This window comes from Kogia breviceps, chromosome 5 (assembly GCF_026419965.1).
Source record: "Kogia breviceps isolate mKogBre1 chromosome 5, mKogBre1 haplotype 1, whole genome shotgun sequence".
In the NCBI taxonomy this organism is placed as follows: Eukaryota; Metazoa; Chordata; class Mammalia; order Artiodactyla; family Physeteridae; genus Kogia; species Kogia breviceps.
Genome location: NC_081314.1, coordinates 42,917,175 through 42,932,542, shown reverse-complemented (window position 1 = coordinate 42,932,542; position 15,368 = coordinate 42,917,175). Strand labels below are relative to the sequence as shown.

At 42.5% G+C, this 15,368-nt stretch overlaps 1 protein-coding gene and 1 non-coding gene across 3 annotated transcripts in view; both read left to right on the top strand.

Annotated features, from left to right (window-relative positions):
- The window catches only part of VEPH1 (ventricular zone expressed PH domain containing 1), a 219,817-nt gene that overhangs the window by 99,689 nt on the left and 104,760 nt on the right, over positions 1-15,368 (top strand). For both annotated transcript variants that reach the window (XM_067035332.1, XM_059065588.2), the window contains exon 7: positions 4,945-5,165. In XM_067035332.1, coding sequence (XP_066891433.1) covers positions 4,945-5,165 — 221 coding nt within the window. The remainder of the gene's footprint in view (positions 1-4,944; positions 5,166-15,368) is intronic.
- Positions 9,467-9,573, top strand: LOC131757915 (U6 spliceosomal RNA). The gene has a single exon (XR_009336062.1). It is a non-coding gene; the product is annotated as a U6 spliceosomal RNA (small nuclear RNA).

Here is a 15,368-nt window from a genome sequence, read left to right as displayed (position 1 = left end):
CATTCTGTTATCCTAACAAAGAATAACAGAGGCGTTTTATGAGATAGTAGCAGTATTTTACAAGCAAAATGAATAACACACAACAAATGAATGGTATGACCAAGGCAAATCACTGCCTGTGACCCAAATCCAGCCACACCTATTCATTTACTTATTGTCTGTAGCTGTTTTCCCATAACAGATACCACATGGCCCATAAAGCCAAAAATATTTACTCTCTGATTGTTTACAGAAACAGTTTGCTGACCCTTGATTCTAGTTCATCAATTCTCAGTGCAGTCCATGGTCCCCTGAGACCCCTTCAGGGGATCTGTGAGGTCCAAGCTATTTTCACACTAATACTCACACATCATTGACCTTTTTCACTGTGTTGACATTTGCACTGAAAGGACAAAAGCGATGATGGGTAAAACTGCCAGTGCCTTAGCGCAGATCAAGACAGTGGCACCAAAACGTACTCATCGACTTCTTCACCACCACATGTTTACAGGGAAGAAACCAAACAAACAAAAAGCCAGTTTCACTTAACTCAGGTTGGCCCTGTTGATATTTTGAGCCAAATATTTTGATATTTGGTTTCCAGGGGGGCTGTCCTGTGCACTGTAGGATGTTTAGCAGCATCTCCAGCCTCTACCCAGTAGATACTACCAGCTTGTCCCCTCTAACACCCCCAGCAGTGACAACCAAAAATGTCTCCAGACATTTTTTGAAATTTCTTTTATTTAACTTAATAAATGGTAAATATCAATAGATATAACTCAGATGAACAAAAACTCTTTGGTGTCTTCTATAATTTTTAAGACAGTAAAAAGTTCCTGAGACCAAAAAGTTTGAGACCTGCTGGTCTATTTTATATTTACAGAGTATTTATGATATTTACACCACTAAATCAAAATAAAGCGAAAAGGATCCTATAACTGATGGTGAACAAGAGATAGGAGAAAGGAGTGGGAAAATATGTGCAAGGGTGGGTTTGGGATTTGGGGCGGGAGGGATGGAAGTATAGCCAGAGAAGACACAGCTTTAGAGACACGGCGGGCAGCGTGACCTGAGTGAGTTAGTCCTCCATCTGTGCCTCAGTTTCCTTCTTACGAAATGGCAGTGATCACAGTATTATTGGGAGGATTGCATGAATAAATACATAAAAATTGTATAGAATAGGATTGGCGCTTAGATTAAGTGTTCTCTGTGGGTCAGCTATTATTATTTTAATATTAAATAATCAGTTTATGTCAGAAGGGATGAGGTCAGCTTGCCATTAAGGCACACAGGTGCTGCTGACCCTGTCCCCACGGTGGGATGACTGAAAGCAGAAAAATGCAGTCACTAGTCCCCAGAGATGAAATATTGTGGAGCCAAGAAAGAAATCAGAGTCTCCTAAAGCCCTTCTTACCCTAACATCACACTTTCTCATCCAGAATCACATCTGTTACCCCTGTGAGGTACACGGGCATGCTCCAAGTTTTCAGAACAAACGATGTGAGGTTGGCTGGGTTTCATGTGTTAGTTCCAGAACAGTTATAACTTTTCTAACTGTTCCCACACTGTGATTAATTTTCCCTTCAGCTCAATTTGGCTGCCAGAAAATCATCCAGAATTGTATTGATTTCAGCAAATACGCACACAGCCATCCTCACCTTTAGGAAGACATGTGCTTTCAAAAAAGGGCTCTTAATGAAACTGTAGGGACACTTCTTAGGTAAGCAAATGAAACGTTTGTGGACTGACTAGAAAAACTGCTAAAGAAGAACCTGAAACCGAAGCCGAGGAAGTTACTTGAAATTTGAAATCGCATTCTCCATAGTGAAGTGCCACATCTCCCCTGTCCCATTTCTTATCTCTTCCAACCTCCCTTTGTCAATCAGGACACTTTTTGCTGTAACTGTTTTCTGTGGTTACTGAGACTTTTGGGTTTAGATCCTAAAATCTTGCTGAATTCACATGTAATATCCTCTGTGAAATCTGACCTGACTACACTATTTAACATTAACCCCCCTCCGTGGGTCTCCCTGTTCTGCCTCATCGTCCTTTGAGGTACATTTCTCCATCCAATACACTCTGTATTTTACACATGTATTTTGTTTATTGTCTGTCTGCCTCATTATCATGGCAGAGATTATCGTTTTTCTTCAGTACTGTGTTCCCAGCTTCTAAAACAGTGTCTGGTGCAGGGTAGGGACCCACACATCCAGCTTTTGCCTTGAAATGAGGAAGGGAAAACGTCCCTGTGATGCATTGTACACCGTGAATTCACATACAGAGCCCTTGCATGAATGAAAGCATCTATGTTGAAAAAAATATTAGACTCAAGAGTACTTGGGTGTCCTTCTGCAACCTGACAATTATATGAGCCAAAGTATAAAATGGGCTATCAAGGAACTTGTTCCAATGGTGTTTATTTTTCATTCCTCTAATATTGTTATCCTTCAATGAGTAAATATCTCTTCAATTAGCTGTCCAGCTCACTGAAGTGCTAACCTTAGTCCCACATATCCAGACAGAGCACTGTGCCCTAGGGGTTCTTAACAAATAGTTATTAAGGGATTGATGGCAGATGTACTCCCTTCCCCAAGAGATGTGTTCCAGTGCAATGTACATGGACTCTTTGAAAAACAAGTTAAGTATTAAAGACTAGGGAAGTTCGCTACTGCAGTCTGTTCTGTAATAAATATTTCTTTTAAAGTACAGAATTCTTTTGCAACTACATACCTTTATTTGTAAAGTCATGCCTTGGCATATAAGGTTTGCTTAAATCAGTGAATCAAGACGTACACACCGAGTGTAGACACTACAGGCTCAGTTCTGTGCCGGGCTGATGATTGATGTACGAGAAGTGGTCCCTTTCGGAGACTTGAGTGGTACCTGTAACCATTAGGGAATTATACATGGAAGGGGGGATTGTGGGTCCCTTAAAGGCAGAGACCACTTCTCATTCACCTTTGTCATCTAGTGTCTAGCACAGACATATTACAGGCATGCAATAAAAGCACAAGGAAACAAATGATCAAATGCAATCAAGTACTAAAAATATTTTTTTAAAGAGTTGATAATACAGTGAAAATTTAGACAGAAGATGTCATTGGGAATGGCTTCATGAAGGAGAGAGAAGTTACATCTTGAAAGGAATGAAGGCCCCAAATGCTAGAATAAAGGGGACAGGGGAATTCCTAGCTAGAAGAGTAATTTACACCTGCACACCTATCACTTATAAGGATTTTGAGCATCAGCCTCCAATATATATTTATTTATAATTATACATATGGTCTATTATACTACCATTATGAAAGTTTTTAAATACATTAAAAAATAAAATTTTTAAAAGAGCAGTTAAAGATAAAATAAGCATATTTTAAATTATTTTTATTTATTAATGGTATATCACTATTTATATTGGGCACAAATCTACATTTCAAATAACGTTCTTGATAATTTTGAATTTTTTGGCTAACTTCCAGTCATGCTGGATTAAATCATGTCACCTCATAATATGACTGATGAGGAGTTCTCATAGGTATAGGAGACAAGTCAGCTAAGCCATTTTCTTGTTATTCACTCACTCCTGAGTTGTTCATGCTGTTCTTCATCTTCAGTTTTTTGAAGGAACGTATTTAAGTCAACTGTGAGAGTTAACTTGATTAAAGCTGAGTAATAGAATCTACTCATTCGACCAGGCACATAAAATCTGTAGCATGCCGACAAATGCTTAAAGTGAACAAATGAGGGAGGATGTCCTGTGGAGAGGAGGTATTCCATTATGGTGCACAGCACCATCTGACAGGCAGATGGGTGGGGGTGCCGTCGACCAGGCCTCCCCTGTCCGTGTGGAGTTAGTGAGTCATAGGCATAGAGGCTTGGCCCAAGGAGGAACCAGAGTTGGGAAGGGTGAATGTGGGGGTCAGATCATTAACGATGGTTGAGAGATTTGGACCTGGCAAGATAGGCTCATGAGACTACATATTTTTAAGAAAGGAGTAACAGGAAAAAGGTTTTATTTATTTTTTTAAAATTGTCTTGGAAATCAGGAAAAAAATCAAAACCTCAAAGAAGCCAATTAAGAGGCATTATGAATGAAACATTGTTAGCTTCAGCTAGCTCTCTAAGTAAGCTCCCCATAGAATTGTCATCTGCAGGTCATGGGACTCTGACTTTTTAAAAAAATATAGACCTTAGTTCTTCATCGTTCTTCCCCACCCACCCCCAGCTTTATTAAGGTATAATTGACAAGTAAAATTATAAGATATTTAAAGTGTACAACAAATGATTTGATATATACTATACGTTGTGAAAGGATTCCCCCTATCAAGTTAATTAACCCATCCATTATCCCATATGTTTTAGCAAATTTCAATTACATGATACAGTGTTATCAACTATGGTCACTATGTTATACATTAGATCCTCAGACCCTATTCATCTTATAACTGAATGTTTATACACTTTACCAACCTTTCCCTATTCCCACCCACCCACCCACCCACTAGTCCTTGGCAACCATTTTTCTAGCCTCTATTTCTTGTTTTTAGATTCTACACATAAGAGATACCATAAAGTATTTGTCTTTCTCTGTCTGGCTTGTTTCACTTTGCATAATGCCCTCCAGATTCACCCATGTAATCACAAATGGCAGGATTTCCTTCTTTTTTGTGGCTGAATAACTTTTCACTCCATACATATATGCCACATTGTCTTTATCCATTCATCTGTCAGTGAACACTTAGGTTGCTTCCATGTCTTGGCTGTCGTACATAATGCTTCTATGAACATGGCAGTGCAGATATCTCTGAGATAATGACTTCGTTTCCTTTGGATAGATTCCCAGAAGTGGGATTACTGGATCATAGGGTAGTTCTATTTTCAGAGGAACTGCCATACTATTTTCCATAGTGGCTGCAGCAGTTTCCATCCCCACCAACAGTTGTACATGTTCTCCATTGTTCTTGGCAGGAGAGAGCCAGGAGCTGCTTGCCGTTCCTGGTGAGTCAACTGGCCAGCATGGAGCACTCGTTTCACCATATTCTCCTGCTGGAGATTAAGAGCATCACGGACACCTTCTCCTCCATCCTGGGCCCTCAGAGCAGAGACATCTTCCGCATGAGCAACAGCTTCACTGCCATTGCCAAGCTCCTTACGCGACAACTGGAAACCACCAAGGCCAGAAGTGACAGGTGAGCAGGGATCCCTGGGTACCTCAGGATCTGTTGTGAACCCACAGAGACATAGCACAAAAGGCTATGTTTTCTTTTGTAAGCATAAAAGTTTCCAAAGAAAGCCAAACTCACTATCTCTCAACATAGAGTAACTTCTGAATAAATTATGACATTTGCCAGAATTTTTTCTAAATCTGTGAAAACCAGAATGTAACCAAAACAATCCTAAAAAAAGTGTAAAAAATACGGTAAAGGAATAAGAATGTAGTGCAAATAACAATGTTTATAGAACTCGTTTATTTATTTAACAAGCATTTAACAGTTGCTTACTCTATACCAAGAACCCTGCCAAAAGCTAGACATATTGAGAGATAAAACATGTTCCTTTACCCAAAGAGCTCATTGTCTAGCGAGGAGGTAAATATTGAGTGGGTAATTAGAGAATAGTGGGAAGATTATGCTGATTATGATGCTGTCAAGGAGTTTGGGGAACACAGAGATGGGGGTACCTACTTCTGCATGGAATGGAGAGGAATGGGAAGCTGAGATCGGGGAATGCTTCCCAAAAGAGGTGATATTTTGAACCAAGTCTTGAAAGATGACCAGATTGTACCAGGCTGGCTTTGGGGCAGCATGTGAAAGAGCACAGCACTTTCTGGAAACAGAAGTCATTTTGTCTGGCTAGGGTGTGTGTAATAAGGAGAGCGACATTAGGTAATACTGATGAAGTGGTAGGCAGGGACCAGATGATGCAGGACATGACAGACTTTCTTAAGGAGTTTGAATTTTATCCTGGAGGCTGTGAGGAATCATGGTGGGTTTTTACATGTTAGGATATGATCAGAATCCATGTTTCAGGAAGCTCACTCTGGCCCCAGTGCAGAGAACATCTCAGGCAGAGGCAGACTGGAGTCAGGTCAAATGAAGGAAGGACAGAAAAGTGTCCACAGATATTAGCAATTAGAAAATTATTGATGATTGTAGTGAGTGAGCTGCCAGTGGTATGGCTGGACATAAAACAGGATGCCTGGGGTTGAAGGGAAAGGGTGGATACAATAAACAAATCTGGTCCTTTCAAGAAGTTTGTGGAAAAAAATAAAGACCATGCAAAATTGCAGGAGGGGTTTTATTATGTCTTGCTACATTTTGAATAAGGAGGCACTTGGAAAGTTTTATGACCTTCAAAGTTACAAAGTACTTTCAAATTCATCATCTCATTTGATTCTTATGATCACCCTAAGGGGTAAGAAGGGCAATTATCATTATTCCTATTTTATAGAAGAAGAAACAAAGGCTCAGAGACTGGTTAAATCTCTTCCCAAGGTTACACAGTCACTAAGTGATAAAAGATGGACTCAAATTTCAGATCCTATGCACTGGAAGGTATTCAGTTATGGAGAAGGGGTAGGGCACATTTGAGACTAGCATCAGATTTTGTGAGTTTTGGGGCTAACAAATGATGCATATCATTTTCAGTCTGAAACAGCATTGCAAAAACACGAGAAGCCATCCTTACAAAACAGTGAACATTTAGTCACAAGGGTCCACTTTATGTCCAGCATGGCACAGAGCCTGGAGGTCCCAAGAGATATAAAACAAAACATAAGACATAAGACACCATTCCTCAAAGGGTTCACAGCGCATGTGACAGGGTTAATGGAAGTGCATATAGCAGGCTGTGGAGCATGAGAGACATACAGCCAGGGAAACGAAGGATGTTTCACAAAAAAGGTGAAATTTAAGTTCATTCCGTGTTTATTGAGTAGCTTCCATGTGCCAGGCATCTGTGTAGGTACCAGATTAAGTTGCACAGCATGAATGAAAGTTCCCCAGATAAGCGTTGAAAGGATACTCCAAATAGAAAGGACACTCCTCACGTGCAAAGATAAAAGAGCTTAAGAGTGTGTGACCCAGACTAACAAAAAGCAGTTCGTTCATCGTGGCTGGAGTGAATACATCAGTGGAGGGTGGGAGAGTAAACTGAAAAGTTAGGTCAAAGGCAGATTCTCAGAGAAGCGAGGAGTTTGTCCTGTAAGCAACATGGCGGCTTGGAAAGATTTTAATCCAGGGAATGAACACTGCTCCTAGCACAGTAATTAGCAGATATTGGGCACTCAATAAATATTTCTTCACTAAAGGACTAGGTAGATGAGGAAATGGCTGACGTGGTGGAGCCCTGAATGGATTTGGCTGGAGCTGCAGGCTGGCAAGAGAGAGAGTAGTGGGGGCTTAGCAGTCGGCTCCCTTCATGGTGAGTGAGGCCTGTGCTAAATCAGCGGTGGGCAACCTAAGAAGTCAGGACAGATCTTTATAGTGAGAGAGCTTGGAATTAGGAAGAATCGATTATTGGTGAGAGGTGGAGTGAGGAGAAGGGGAGGAGAGTGAATGAAAACCCAAAGATATCTAGCTTGAGTGACCACATACATATGGAAGAGGATGCTGATAACCAAGAAAAGACGTAGCAGGAGGGGAGGGAGCCCATCTGGAGGACCTCTTGGCCCACTCCACACCGAGAATATTTTATGACCAAGATGGTCATCAAAGTCAACAACAGCTATTCATCTGAGGAAGCCAGATAGCAAGTGCCCTTTTCTCTCAACACCATAGTTTTGATTGAGCATATAAAAATCTGTTGCTGCCTGGTTCAATGTCTAGTATAGATGCCTATAATACCAGGGTTTCTAATTTTGGTGCTATTGACATTTGGGCTAGATAATTCTTGGTTATGGAGCTGTTCTGTGCATTCTATAGTACTTACGAGCTTCCCCAGCCTCTGCCCACCAGATGCTAGTAGCAACCCTCCCCCTCAGCTGTGACAACCAAATATGTCTCCAGACACTGCTAAATGTCCCCTTAGAGACAAAAATCACCCCCAGTTGAGAACCACTGCTATTTACATATTCCATTTAAAAACAGCATTTATGCAGACCCCATGACCTGCCTAGCAGCAGCCTACACATGGCAGCATCCAAATAATCCAAAGCCATGGAGGGATCATGAAGGGAAGGGATGGTTTGTCATCTATGTACAAGCACAAAGTCACTGTTGGCCAGTTTTCATGATGTGGGGAAATTCAGTTGAGAGCTTCTACAGCTGGTGTTCGGGGGAGCCACTTTACATTCTGTGCTCAGCTACCCTCCTCATTTCTTCTTCCAGTGGTGACTGGTGGGTGCGTCAGATGCGAAAGCTCGGGCACGTATTCTGGCCAGCAGTCTATCCATTCTTTCCTGCCTCTACACAGGCAAAGTTTCAAGAGGCCAGTTGACTCTCCATGAGATTATATATGTGAAAAAGGGTTTGTATAAAGCAAAAACATGTTATACAAGGGTGTTACATTAGGCAATCTGACAGGAAAAATGATTCCTAATAAGCAGGCCCAATCCAATTAGCAATAAACAACTTCCACATGAAAAGAAGAATTTAGGAGCTATGTAGACAGGAGAAAAAAGTGAGGTCTCACTGTCAAAATATGAGTCTGCATTAGGAAAATGCATTTACCCTCCCTTTTTTATTTTTCTGAGGGAAAAAAAAAAGAAAAAATTAAATGTGAAGAGATCAAAGGTCACTACTCCCTTCACATACACCACCACCACCACCTCAGCCTCTCTCAATTCAAAATACTTCACCCGTTTCAACCCTCTCTGTCAGTCTCCTTCTAATCGATTGTAAGTATTCGGTGGGAATCTCAAAAAGGCTGGTGTGGACAGCCAGGCTTTTGTATTAGCCGCTCATCCTCTCTAGGATGGTTGCTAGGCTTCTCTCCCCACATCTTTTCTCTGAATAGCCTTCATTGTGACCATTTAGCTTCAGTAATTTTAATCTGTGCCCCACAAAGCAGAAAGGTCCACACTTTTGTCTAAAGCATCCAGCAAAGTCTGATCCTTACAATTGAAGGGGAAATGAATAAGGGAAGAGAGCTCAAAAGAAAATTAAAGATGGATTAAATTCAAAACAGATGTCATCTAATTTACAAATCTGACACATAGCCCAACAGGCCAGATTTTAGACTTCAGGCCAAAATTACAAGACTATCAAAAGAAAAACAATTAGTATCCTAGAGAGAATGAAAAACTGGAGGAGACGGGAGCCTCCTTTGCGCCAAATGACTGAATTAATCGGGTGATTTTTTATTTGATGCACCAGGTAAGCACACTTGCACTTTTCTTGTTCCTGTGTTTCAGGATGAATGTTTTTATCTAAATAATAAACCACCGGAGGCTGACTAACAGGACAGCCATGCAAAACATTTAGATTTTGAAATTAATTCTGGAGAAGCAAAAGAAAGATAACAGCAATTGTGGATTAAAAAAGAGAGGGTGGTGCTTGCTTTGGCAGCACATATGCTAAAATTGGAACGATACAGAGAAGGTTAGTATGGTCCCTACTCAAGGATGACATGCAAATTCGTGAAGCGTTCCCTATTTTTCTTACAGTTACCAAGGGGGAAGGGGTGGGAGGGAAAAACTGGGAGATTGGGATTGACATATACGCACTACTATATGTAAAATAGATAACTGATAAGAACCAGCTGTATAGCACAGGGAACTCTACTCAGTACTCTGTAATGACCTATATGGGAAAGGAATCTAAAAAAGAGTGGATATATGTATGTGTATAAATGATTCACTTTGTTGTACAGCAGAAACTAACACAACATTGTAAATCAACTGTATTCCAATAAAAATTAATTCAAAAATTTTTAAAAATAAAAAAGAGAGGGTGTCAAGATAGGAGAAAAGCTCTATACCTTTCAAAACTGTATGAGCCCTAAGTAGCCTGCTGGGTGGCCACTAACCATTGAACCATTTGCTTGCTGGGACCCATGGGAAGCTGGGGAAAGAGAGGGTGGCTCCTGGCAGCTGTGTGCTGGCTGAGCAATCAGTGATCCTTGGACTAGAAGACACCTTTGCCAATACATGTGGTGCCAGGGAGGCTGCTCTAATCAGGCACCATCAGAATTGGGGACAGTTTGTCACAGGTGGTCTTAGTAGGAGGTTAGGCTTGGCCCCAACTAGGGATGGAAGGTTTGAGGGATGGAAATCATGAAAAGAAAGCAGGAGTGGGGAGGTAAATAGGAGAAATGAGAACAGGTAGGGAGAAAGAGGGGCCAGGAAGAAGTCACAAGGGGAAAGCAGAGGGAAAGGAGAAAGGGTGCCTGACCCAGCACTAAGTCCCAGGCCTGGTGGTGGGGGGTCACAGTTCCCTCAGATCCAGCTTTCACACCCTAGCCAAAGCCATCAAAGTCATGAGGGAGAAAGTTACCTTTAAGAAAAGTTTTAACACAAAGCATTAACCTCTGGCTTGATTAAATGGGTGTATGTTCTTTGGTTTTTTTGGTAGTGATGGTGATAGTAGTGGTGAGACTGTTTATTCTTTGTTTTTTTAAGAATCAGGTGGGAGGTGAGGGGTAGGCAATGGAAGGTAAAATATAGTCAAAACCTATAAGGTAGGTTTAAATCTGATTTCGGGATACAGGTATCCCTCACTATTCAAAAGTTCACTTTACGCCCCTTTGCTTTGAGAAAAGACCTACATTAGTACAGTCGTCTTGATTCCAGGACCCCTCGGATACCAAAAGCCATCAATCCATCTATCCTCGAGTCCCTCTTATAAAATGGTGTAGCGCAGTTGGTTCCTGTATAGGCTAGTTCCACATCCTCAGTTTCAACCAATTGCAAATCAAAATTCAGAATTCATTCTGTGGTTGGTTGAATCTGAGGATGCGGAAGGGGGGATATGGAGGGCCAATTGTATCTGTTTTTGCTAACAGAAAGAAATCCAAAGAGGATTTTCACTTTTACAGAAAAAAGGTAATTGCTTCTTCGCCTTATACCCATTTCAGCTTAGGAAAGGTTTCATAGGAATGCTCAGATAGCGGGGGAAACCTGTAAATGGAAAGCAGTGACACAGTGGAGGGAAGGAAATGAAACAACAGTATGTGGGAGAGAATGAAGGGAAGATAGAATAAGGAAATTATGGGGCTTCCCTGGTGGCGCAGTGGTTGGGGGTCCGCCTGCTGATGCAGGGGACGCGGGTTCGTGCCCCAGTCCAGGAAGATCCCACATGCTGCGGAGCGGCTGGGCCCGTGAGCCATGACCGCTGAGCCTGCACGTCCGGAGCCTGCGCTCCGCAACGGGAGAGGCCACAGCAGTGAGGGTCCCGCGTACCGCAAAAAAAAAAAAAAAAAAAAAAAAAAAAAAAAAAGAATAAGGAGATTATGTTCACAAGGAAAGGACTCCAGGACATCTCCCCTCCTTGGAGTCACCCCAGAGTTTTGGTTTATTCTAAATTTTATGCATTGAACATCAAAGGAGTGGATAACAGGGTGGAACAGGGGATATGAGTCAATGTGTGTCTGGAATGTATAGCAAAGCAACATGGACTGCAGAGACACTTTTCCAACTGTGAGACCCTTTGCAACCTGTCATTCCAGAGTTCCCATCTTGACATCTGGGAATCACATCAGAACCCAACCCTGGTGTGATACACAGTCTCTGAAGGCACAGCCCGAGAGTTTAGGAGTGATGGCTCTTTACCGAGTCCACAGCCGAAACTGCAGAGAGCAGGGAACCATGTTCTTCTCTCCAGCTTTTCAGAGAAGGCCGTGTTTCTGAGTCTGATCAAGCTTTTAACCAGCTCCACCATGTGATGGGTTCAGCGCTGGGAGCTTTTACTATGTCACAACAACGTCTTTTAATATATATTAGGATTACAGAGGCTTCATACTAAAGCATAGTGGAGAAAACTTTGTGGATGGGCAAAAACAAAGTAAAATTCTTTACCCAACCCCTACTCGCCTCTAGGTTCATGGTAGTTCTTCGAGGGGCAATAGTGTAAACGCCCAGACATCAGCTCATAGAGTTTTCTTTCGTTTCTTCCTTTAGTGTAGTCCAGTGTATCTCAAACTGTAGTGTCGACAAGATTTACAGTGTTCACAGTACTTCATTAATAAAGGAATTTTAAAGGAATGTCAGGGGTAACTTGCCTATTCCTCCCCAAAGTGATACCACACTAACCTTTACTATTACCTTCTATCAATAGAATGCCTTCTTTGTGCCTCTCTTCCCACTGAAGGCTGCTCTTATCCAGGACTCCAGTTTGGTATCCCTTCCCCAGGAGGTCTTCCCCACCCACCCATGCCCATGGTGACCTTCTCTCTTTTGCCCTGCTACAGCTCACATTGCCTCTCCACTCCTTCACACCTGAAGTCCTGCGCTGAAGTGCTAGGTATCTTTCTGTTTACCCTCCAGTCTCCCCCAAACTTGAGAGAGCTAATATTCGGAGCCTATGCACTATGGAAGGAAAATAGAGTCTTAAAAGTGCTTACAAGAGCTCCCACTTTTTTAGGCAAGACGTGTTTATACAAAGAGAAATTGATTCTTCGAGAGCAACTGTTGGCTCGAAAAATGTACATAAGGAGGTTCAGGACCATAATTAAAAACGTGATGTTCTGGTCAGAGTTGCCCCCTGCTTAGGAAAAGCTGAATGTGATTTCACCCCACCAAGGTAACCAGAGCTTTCATAAAAAACATGTATATGTTTTCAATCTAGGGAGGTCTAGGGTGGTCACTTGTATAAAAAGAAAATCGGATCAACCATTGGTGGCAGTAGCTGTGGTTCTTGTTACTCCTCCATGTGTAGGGAAGGAAGGGCTTCGGTTTTTTGCCCCTCTTCTTACTGGAGAAGTTAAGCCTGTCGTGTGGTACCCTTTACGTCTGCTCTTCATTTGCTTCCACCATTTGTCCTTCCTTAAAGCAGCATTTATGGGGATGCGAAGGCCTGTAAAGGTATTTCAGGAATTCATTTATCAGCAAGAGAGGTAGGTGGGAGACAGCATTATCAGCTTTGGAGCGGATGAAGCAGCCCCAGGGAGCGTGCTGGCTCCGCCAGTGTGGACAGCCGTGCCAGGGGGACGAGGCCCCTCTCCTGTCACACAGCTGTGTTCAAAACACAGGACACACAAAAGAGAAAATAGCTTTTCATTGAGCTTCTGTGGTTTGGCTTCCCCTTTCAAACAAGACAGGAAACGGCAAAGCTTTAGCCTAGAGGAAAGGAAAACCTGTGCTGTGGGAGGAGAGGTGAGAGGGACTTTACCCTACTTCCCCCTTGTGGGAAGGGTGACAGCTGAGGATAAAACAGTTCTACTTGACCCTGATGACCCAGCTGTTTGCTATTTTCATTCCCCAAAAGCTCCCTGTTCCTTTTTGGTATCCATGATAATTGAACTCTGAAGTTGCTATTTGCATGCTGTTTCCTGCGTTTTGAACACCTTTCAGTTTTTGTTAAAGCGGACACAAGGATTTATTTTTCAGACCTCTGTGAAGGGTTGCTCAGCGATGACACGTCAACTCTGTTCTGGTGTGTTCCCATAGGATGTCACTCGGCGATATCAGCATATAATAATTCTTGTTGGTTACTGTGCTATCACCAGTCCCAAAATATGTATTGCTTCTTCCTGTGGTAGAGTCAAAGGTAAACTGAAGGGAACACCTACTGAGAGGCAGGGGTAAGAGGGTATGAAGCGGGCGAGCCCTGGAGGTGTATACTTGCGTTTAATGCTGGGTTTAGTAGTTGATCTTCAGTAAATTAGTCGACGTCTCTGCGTCTCAGCTACTCCATCTGTGAAATGGAGATGGCAAAGGGCCTGCTTCACTAGTAGAATGGGCAGACCGGATGAGGGGATGTATCAAAAAGGATAACTTAACCATTGCCCTGCTCTTCCAGTATTAAACGATGGTGAGTAACAACGTCTTACCTTCTTCCCTCTTCAGGCCCAGTGGTTGCATTTCATGGCGTATACCCTTCCTTCTACCCTCATGGCCAGCCCCCATTAGCTGCTCATGTTCCCAGAAAAAAAGTTAGCCTAGAAAAGGAGGGGCGTGTTGTCTCTACAATCCTCACCCCTGATTCAGTGTTCTGATGACATTACCAGGTTACATTTTTGTACTCTTTTATAATTTTCAAAGTGCTTTTGTAACTTGTGCCACATCCAGATGACAATTCCTTAGGATCTGTCAGCCTTCTGGTAAGGCTGCCGCTCACCAGGTCTGCCCATTCTAGACTCAGGAACCTTGACTAATAATTCCGGGTCCATCTGAACCAGTATCTATCAGGGGCAAAAAGTGAAAAGGTACATTTACCTCAGAACTGATAAAGACCCTGGAAGGCTTGAGAAGGATAAAGCTATGGAATGTGAGGGAACTGCATACAGTTTACCACACTCCAACTCCAAATAACACACAGTTATTTATTTACTTACTTATTTACTTACTTATTTACCTAGTTGCGTTGGGTCTTCGTTGCTGTGTGTGGGCTTTCTCTAGTTGTGGCGAGCAGGGACCACTCTTCTTTGCAGCGTGCAGACTTCTCATCACGGTGGTTGCTCTTGTTGCGGAGCACGCGCTCTAGAGGGCAGGCTTAGTTGCTCCGTGGCATGTGGGATCCTCCCAGACCAGGGATCGAACCCATGTCCCCTGCATTGGCAAGCGGATTCTTAACCTCTCTGCCACCAGAGAAGTCCCACACACAGTTTATTAAGTCTCACCTCACTACAGAATTAGTGAAACCCTCGGCAGCTTTGCTTGATTAAGGGAAAGTGTCTCTGCCCTGGTCTGCTTCAGATTCTGTTCTTTCAGAATCTGACACCAGAATTTTCAGTGCCTGGGCCAGTGCTTCTCAAACTTGAATATGCACTGGAACACCTGGGGATTGGGTTAAAGTGCACACTCTGATTCGGCAGGTCTGGGATGGAGCCCGAGATTCTACATCTACAACAACCTCTAAGGTGATGCTGATTCTGCTGGTCCAGCAACCTTGCTTTGAGCAGCAAGGGCAGGGGCTTTGCACTTTTTGCTGATCTTCTTCTGTGTTCCATTCCTTTTTGTGTTGGTTAAATGAAAAGAGAACAAATGACTGAGCATCTGTATTAGAGTGATCACTTCCTCGTATCAGGACTTTTAAACTTCTGTTCTATTAGCAGAACGTTCTCTCTCCATGCCTGCAATTGCTCAGAATTCATCCTTGAAGTACAGAGATTTTTTAAAAATCGACCATTTCTATATCCCAGTCCTTGTATGCTCACACAGTAGGGAGGGTCGCTCTCCTATAGTCCACAGTCTTTAGGATGCTACAGAGGTAGGAGGGACTGTATGGTCCTTCCTGGCTTAGAAAAAGAAGAAGCTTATCTCCCAGGTTTGGTATCACCTGTACAAGCTGCCTTCT